Consider the following 7,561-nt stretch of genomic DNA (forward strand, 5'->3'; position numbering starts at 1 on the left):
AAACAGAAGACAAGGGTTTAAACAAAAGAAAAGACTTCATTCCCCACTGGTGGGAGTGGGAATATCTGGGAAAAGATTCTTAAAAGTGGATCACATGCATTCCCAGTAGAGGCACATCATGGTCACCTTAGGATTGAGGAAGAGCTCAGAGTCTGGCCACAGCAGCGTATGGGAAGGAGTCGAATGTGGGAAAAATCTGGAAAATCGGGTTGGCATCAACTGCTGGTCTCTGTTTCAGGCTGAGCTTATCTTTCATCCTGGAGGCATGTGGCCCCACTGAAGGCTTTATCTCCATCCTGGAGAAAGCTAGCTAGCCTGGTGGAGAGCGCGCCCAAGTCTACATCTTACCTCCTACACTTACTGTGCAGCCTGGGCAAGCCATTTAATCTGACTCGGCCTCAGCTCTTCAATGGGGAAATGGGCCGATAACAGCTTCTTATTCGTTGTGAAGGGCATCAGAAAATGCAAGCACTTTGCCAACATGCACGCTATCAACCTCCATGGATGGCACTTCTCCATCTTTCACAAAACCAGAGATTTAGATCTTGAAGGGAACTTAGAAGACGTCAGGGCCAAATCCTTCATTTTATAGAGTTTAAGTGACTTACCCAGGATCACACAGCTCATAAGGGGGGGGACAGGAACCCAGGTCTTCTTGCCTCCAAGAGCAGCAATCTAACCCCTGCACCAGTCCCAGACCTTTCTCCTCTCTGATCTTATCAATTTTTGTGGCCACCCCTATGCAGAGTCCCAGACCTGTAGTGGCAGCCCTGATTTCTCTCCTCAGCTCTAGTCCCAAATCTCCAATCAGTTGTCCCACAGGCACCTCGAACCGGCCCCAATTCCCCTGCCCCAAACCGTCCTCTTGCCATAAGTGGCTGCCACCCTCCTTCCAGCCCCCACATTCACAGCCTCTGTGCCATTCTCGACTCTGCCCCCTCGATCAATGTTCCTGATTTTTAGTCAGTTGCCCAGTTTGGCAATGATGCCTCCTCTGCTCCAATGGCAGCCCCTGCCCTCATCACCTCTGATCTGGGCTTCCAAGAATTGTTCCAGAGCTCAAATCTTACCATGCCCCCCTGCTCAGAAATGTTCTATATTCCATTCAGCTTGGCATTTAAAGCCTTTCACCATTTCGTTCCAGTCTCATTTCACATTAATCCTCTGCTCTCCACAAACTCTTAGCCTACTTGCTGTTTGTTCCCTATTCCACAACTTTCCATCTTCCATGCCTGGGAAGCATTCCCCCCTCCTCTGCCTTTCAGAAGTCTTGGTTTCCTTCAAGGCTCTAGCTATTTGCCATCTCCCAAACCCCTTACCTTCTGTCTTACAATTGATACTATATATTGGTTCCAAGACAGAAGAGTGGTAAGGGATAGGCAATGGGGGTTAAGTGACTTGCCCAGGATCACACAGCTAGCGTGTCTGAGGTTGGATTTGAACCCGGGCTGTCCCATTTCTAGGCTTGGTTCTCAGTACACTGAGCCACCTAGCTGTGCCCCCAAAGCCACCCAAGTGTTCTATCTAGAGAACCATGGACACGCAGCCCTCCAGTAAAACGAAGGCTCCTTGAGGACACCGTCTTGTGTCATGGTATACAGCGCTCTCCCAACCCCCAGCAGAAAGTGCCTGGCACATAGGAGGAAATTCAGTTTGTTGGATTAGAGGGCCAACAGTCAGACCTATGTATGCGGGAGATTTTCGGACCGCTGGGTGGGGATGGCTGGAGGGAGACACTGCAGATAGGAGTCCCAGGGCAATCAAGAACAGCCTCCAAAGGGGATTTGAAGGTCCAGCCACTCGTCTCAATGGATGGAGGACTCTTTGTTTCAAAGCCAGCCTCATTGTCCTACAGTAATACTTCAGATACCAAGTTTCACAATGAGACAGCTTGGCTGGGAGAAGAATGTTACACAGACTTTGCTTAAGCTCAGTGCCCCTCTCACAAAAGAACAAGGACAAAGAGAAGGCAAATAGAGTTGCTATGGTCAGAAACGGGACCATTTGAATTACGGTTTGATACCAGGGAACCTGGAGGCCATGAATGTTTGTTTTGATAACTCTATTCCACCAAACTGGCTTGCTTGGTAATCCCATGTTATTTTATGCATTTAAAGACATTCTGAGGAGGAGGAGAGAGGCTTTCCCAGGCTGCCAAAGGGATCTGGGACACCACAAAGGTTAAGAAGCCCTGGTTTACGTCATGTTTAAACAAATTGGTCTCATGCTCCTTTTTATGCCTTTATTCTTAGTGTTGTCCAGGGTAATACAGTTCCACAGGGTGACCCGCCCCTGGGGGCCTCATCCTAGAAAGCCTCGGGAGTGCCATCTCCTAACCCAAATGCAACATTCCCGATGCTCCGTGTGTCAGGGGAGAGCTGAGGAGTTTGTCCTGAGCCAGTCTTATGAATCCCCTGGACCTCTCCAGTAGCTCCCCATGTTGAGATTAAAAAGGTACTTCCAGGCCTTTTGAGGGAATAATACTCCGTCCTTCCACCTGGAACCAAACTGTAAGTTCTCAATGCAGCAAAGCCTTCTGGGGTGAGGGGGCGACAGGTTACGTGAGAAGATCTGCTTGGAGAGGTGGATGGGCGCTCCGGGTCTTCCAGTGCTTTCCCCAATCAGGTCACTACAGCTTTCTCATCCCACTTTTGTTCAGTCATACCTGACTCCTCATGACCACATTTGGGGTCTTCTTGGCAAAGGCATTAGAATGGGTTGCCTTTTCCTTCTCCAACTTGTTTTACAGAAGAAGAAACAAAGAGATAAGCCGGATTAATGTCTTGTTCAGGGTCACACAGCTGGTGCCTAACACCACATTCGAACTCGTTTTCCTGCCTCCAGGCCCAACAGCGCTCTATCCACTGGATGGCCCAGCTGCCCACTTCTCATTTATAAAGTCCCATCTGGATTTACAAAAATCCTTCGTTTCCAGGCTGGAGATTATATATGGTCTGCCTGCCCGGCTCCTCTTCTTGGAGGTAGGAAGCCTAAACCATCCATGGTTTTTGAGGCCTGGACCCTTTGGCTGGGAGGCATCGTAGCCGACCTCCGGGCTCTGAGGGGAAGGAGCAGCATTCTCAGGACACGGCATTTAGGGTTCATCAAGTTCCTGTCCAGTTTGGGGCAGGCAGGGTGAGACCCATTTCTCAGCTCGCAGCCTCCTACTGAGAAGAATGCTCAATACCTAAGAGTGCTTATCCTTTGGTACCTTTATTCTAGGAATCTCAAGCATACTTTAAACATTTAAAGATGGGTGGAGGGGGTGGGTGAGAAGAATAAAGGGATTAGCAGTAGAGCTCATCTGGGCAAGAGTTTGGGTTCTTTTTTTTTTTAAAGAAGAGAAAGCTGAAGGAGCGGCAGGTCTCCAATTAGGGAATTATTGCTTGTTCATTTGGAGAGTGCAGATTGGGTTGGGAGAGGCTCTGTTTAGGATCTCCTTTTCAGGTGTTTTCCTCCAGCCTTGACTTCTTGGGAAAGCCTCTCAGCCACACGGAGACTTGAATCTAGCTGGGCCAAGCATGGTGGGAAAATCCTGAAGGGAAGGCGGCACGACTTCCAGAGCCAGGACAAGTCATCTGGGCTAATCTGGGTTCTCACTGAGCACGAAACCATTTACTCCCAGCATTCCTCGGGTTTTGCTGAGTGTCTTCCTCTTGGGCCTCTTTCATAAGTTGCTGGTAGAGTGGTCAAAATGAGAAAACTCACAGCCTGTAGACTGAGAACAGCTGTAAGGCAGGGGGCGTGAGGAGTGGGGAGGGGAAGCTCTGGGGTCCTACCTGAGACAGTAACATGGAAATGGAGGGAAACGAGGCTGGGAACAAAGAGCTCCAGGAAGCCCTGGAGTTTGGCAAGGGGAAGAAGCAGTCAGGAGGTGCCCTAAACACAAACGGAGCAGATTGGCACAGGGCTTAGGGAGCCAGCCCCCTAAGGAGAGGGATTCTTCAATAACTGGGGGGCTGTACTTCCCGGGAATCCGAGCTAGCACAACACAAGGCCAGAGAAACCCTTTTCTGCGACTCCCAGGCAGCAGTGGTCTGTGGCAGAATAGCAGAGGAGTCACAGTAAAGGAGATGCCAGGGGCCAGCTTGGCAGTGGCACTTCTCCCAGAGCCCCAGCGGCAGAGTGAGGAAGCCAGGCAGGGCCTGGAGTCCCCAGGGTAAAGGGAGCAGGGGAAACCTCCAGCTCTAATGGTAAAGCCAAGACAGTCGCTGTAGTCCCAGGAAAGTGTGAGCCCAGGTCAGGGCTGGCTCCGTCTCTTTGCCATCTCTTCCTGGATGCGAATCTTGAGGGCTTCTCGCATGGATGGGTCCAGGGGCGTGTGGGCTGACACTTCCTCACTCACCCTTCCTGGGTCATCATTCTAAGCAGAAAGGTCATTAGTCAGCTCTCTGGTGAGGGGAGGGAGCAAGGGGCTAAACTCCGGGGCAGCAGGGAATGGGTCCCAGTCATACCCAGCACAAAACCCTCACATTATCTCTTCATCTACTTGGCTTGAGGCCCTCTGGAGGTGTCTGTTCTGTCCCGTTTCCTATCCTGAGTAGAGCTGGCAGTCCCTTCCCCTGGGAGTGACAGCAGACATCCATCCCTCTTCATTTTCCAGCCCAGAAAACCCAAGGTCCCTCTCTGGGAGTGAGGTTCAGGCTCCCCCCACCCTGGGCTGTACCTGATAGACGATGACGGAGGTGACTTCCCCACTGTCCGCTTCATATTCCAGGCAGAAGAGCTGCAGGCTGGGGGGTTCTGGGTCTGAGCTCCCACTGCTGCTGTTCTCGCTGGATTCCTCATAGTCTAGGCCACACACAGAGAAACCTGTATCAGGCTCCAGAGAAACCACTGGGCCTGGGATAAGGGGGCTGGGAAGGACAAGCACAGGGAGAGAGAAATCTAGGCCTGTCACCAATCGGCTGAGCAAGTCCCTTGGCCACAGTTTCTTCATGAACAATAAAAATAAGAGCATTTATGGAGCACCTTAAAGTTGGCAGCAGGGCAGCTAGGTAGGCAGTGAATAGAGTGCTGGGTCGGGAGTCAGGACGACTCATCTTCTGAGTTTAAATCTGGCCTCAGCGGCTTCCTAGCTTTGTGACCCTGGGCAAGTCACTTAGCCCCGTTTGCTCTAGGTTCCTCATCTGAGCCAGAGAAGGAAATGGCAGGATCTTTGCCAGGAAAACCCCCAATGGAGCCAACGAAGAGTCAGAGACGACTGAAACAACTCAACAAGAGCAAATGAAGGTTTGTATCACCTCGCAAAACCGGTGCTCAGGATTTGTGTGTCCCCTTTTGGCAGATCAGAGACTAAGGCCTAGAGAACCTGACTAGCCTGCAGTCACATAGCCAATCATTGGGTTTTTTTTTGTTTGTTTTTGTTTTTTTTTTTTAAACCCTTACCTTCCGTCTTGGAGTCAGTACTGTGTATTGGCTCCAAGACAGAAGAGTGGTAAGGGTGAGCAATTGGGGTCAAGTGACTTGTCCAGGGTCACACAGCTGGGAAGTGTCTCAAGCCAATCTTTTTTAAAGCAAATGCCAGGCCTTGATTTGAAATTGGAGCCTTTGCTTTTAAGTTCAGGTTGATAATCATAAACAAGGATGTAGCCTGGCAGGGAGGAAAGACACTGGGTTAGAAGTCAGAGGTCTTGAGTTCAAATCATACTCATATTTATGGACTGCATGGCTCTGGGCAAGTCCCTTATATGTAAAATGAGCAGGTTATACTAAAAAGTCTCTTATTTCTAGATCTAGGATCGTATTAAATTATATAGTCATAATATTAATAAATATTAGTTCCTTTAAGGCTTCCAAAGTACATCATTATTTCATTCTATCTTCACAACAATCTTTGGAGATAGGTGCCATTATCTTATTTTACAGAAGAGGAAACTGAGGCTGTGACTTGTCCCTGGTGATATAGTTGGAAAATGAACAAGGCAGGATTCAAACTCAGGTCTTCCTGACTCCAAGATCAGCACTCTTAAGATGAGTCAGTTCTACTCCTTAATTTACAGATGAAGAAACTGAGGTCCCCTACCTAACCCAAGGCCACACAGCAAGTGTATGAGGACAGATCTGAGCCCAGCCCTTCCTGACTTCAAGAGAGTCTTTATCCACCACATCATGTCTCCTCTCCTGCCCACTTTCTCTCGTTCCCCCAGAGTTTAGTGACTTGACTAGGGTCACTGAGCTAGTAAATGACAGACAGAATTGGATTCCAGGGCTTCCTGAAGCCAAGCCCAGCTTCCCTGCTTCTCTCACTCACCAGCTATGTGAGTCACAGAACCCTTTGGACCACATCTTCCTCATTTGAAAAAGAAGGGAGTTGGCCTTGAAGGCTTCTTCCAGCTCTGAACCTATGACGCTGTGGCTCCCACTGTCTACAGCACACTCCCCTCCATTTAAAGATGAGGACACTCAGCTAGAGTTACCCAGCTATCAAGAGCTGGGGTTTCCCCACTCTACCCAATGCACTTTATGGAGGCTCACTTCCTTGTTTTACACAGGAGGCCACTGAGGCCCCCAGGGGTCCAGAGACCTGCTCAGTGACCCCCAGCTAGTCAGGGGCTCCTGGGGCGCAGTCCCCTGCCTGGATCTCTCACCCCGGCTTCCGCTGGAGGCCACAGGCCGGCTCGGCCGAGCCTCAACTCGTCGTCGGGGCAAGTACACCTGCTGATCCGGCTTGCGAGGCCTCGTAGGGCCCGGGGTTAGCCGTCTCCGCACCTTCTCCTTGGCGGCTTGCTTCATCTTCTTGTCGTAATTATCTCTGTGGGGGGAGGGGGGCCGAGAGGCGAGAGGAAGGAAGAGGCCAGGGTCAGAGTGGCTCCCAGGAACGTGGTCTCAGAGGCCCCCCGGGTTAGGGAAGGGGCAGAGACTAGAGGGCAGGGACCCCGGGGCAGGACTCAGGAGAAGGGGTCAGAGGGCAGGGCCCCGGGGAGAGGGGGCCAGGAAGGGACCTGAGGATAGATACTAGGGCAGAGGGTAAAGCTGCCGGACTTCAGGAGATGGAGGAGGGAGGACCGGGGTAGGTGGACCGAGGGCTGGGACTCTGGAGGAGCAGGAAGGGGGTTGGGCTCGAGAGCCTATTTTAGGGCAGGGGGCTGGGGACTTGGGGGGAGGGGGTGGGTAAGGAGCCAGACTAGGGCACAGGGCAGGGACCCACGGCTTCTGGGTTTGGGGTGGATAAGGAGGGCCCTGGGCAGGGGGACAGAGGGCGGGGGGCGAGCCCGGGGCAGGGTCCGGGCCCCGCCGCACCGGGCGATCTGGTTCCGCCGGATATGGTGCACGAAGCCGTGGCTCATGTCCAGCCGCCCCCCCGGTTTGCAGCAGCAGCGCCGGCCCGGACCCGGCTCCGCTTCCATCGGGGCGCTCCTGGAGCTCGGGGATAAAAAGCCAACGCCGTCCCTGCCGCCAGACCAACCGTCACCGCGGCCGCCTTCCCCTCCCCCGACCCCACGAGCGCCTGGCTGGCCCCGCCTCCCGCGCGGCTCGCCCCGCCCCAGTTCTCCCCAGCGGGGCAGTGCCCCGCCCCAGTGGCCCTTCTCTCGGTTTCTTTTCCCTCTCTCCCTCCCCC

The 7,561-nt window shown here is 52.4% G+C and overlaps 1 protein-coding gene across 2 annotated transcripts; it reads right to left on the reverse strand.

Annotated features, from left to right (window-relative positions):
• Positions 1–2,208: 2,208 nt before the first annotated feature.
• C2H2orf68 (chromosome 2 C2orf68 homolog) lies at positions 2,209–7,356 on the reverse strand. 2 transcript variants are annotated; one of them, XM_044660428.1, is made up of 5 exons: positions 7,243–7,356; positions 6,613–6,754; position 6,275; positions 4,667–4,791; positions 2,209–4,363 (listed from the first exon to the last, which is right to left on the reverse strand). In XM_044660428.1, the coding sequence occupies exons 1-5, from the start codon at positions 7,347–7,349 to the stop codon at positions 4,241–4,243; spliced, it is 498 nt and encodes a 165-aa protein (XP_044516363.1). In that variant the 5' UTR covers positions 7,350–7,356; the 3' UTR covers positions 2,209–4,240. The 2 variants fall into 2 exon arrangements, with proteins under 2 accessions (XP_044516363.1, XP_044516362.1); XM_044660427.1 differs by lacking the exon at position 6,275 and having other exon boundaries at positions 6,591–6,754.
• Positions 7,357–7,561: the final 205 nt, after the last annotated feature.

Source organism: Gracilinanus agilis, chromosome 2 (assembly GCF_016433145.1).
Source record: "Gracilinanus agilis isolate LMUSP501 chromosome 2, AgileGrace, whole genome shotgun sequence".
Classification (NCBI taxonomy): domain Eukaryota; kingdom Metazoa; phylum Chordata; class Mammalia; order Didelphimorphia; family Didelphidae; genus Gracilinanus; species Gracilinanus agilis.

Excerpts from the sequence above, each read along its gene's own strand:
- C2H2orf68 (XM_044660427.1), bottom strand. The coding sequence starts at position 7,349 with ATGGAAGCGGAGCCGGGTCCGGGCCGGCGCTGCTGCTGCAAACCGGGG. Across the intron at positions 4,792-6,590 it reads GGCCTCCAGCGGAAGCCGGG|ACTATGAGGAATCCAGCGAG; the intron begins GTGAGAGATCCA and ends TGTGTGGCCTAG. Across the intron at positions 4,364-4,666 it reads CCTCCGTCATCGTCTATCAG|AATGATGACCCAGGAAGGGT; the intron begins GTACAGCCCAGG and ends CTTTCTGCTTAG.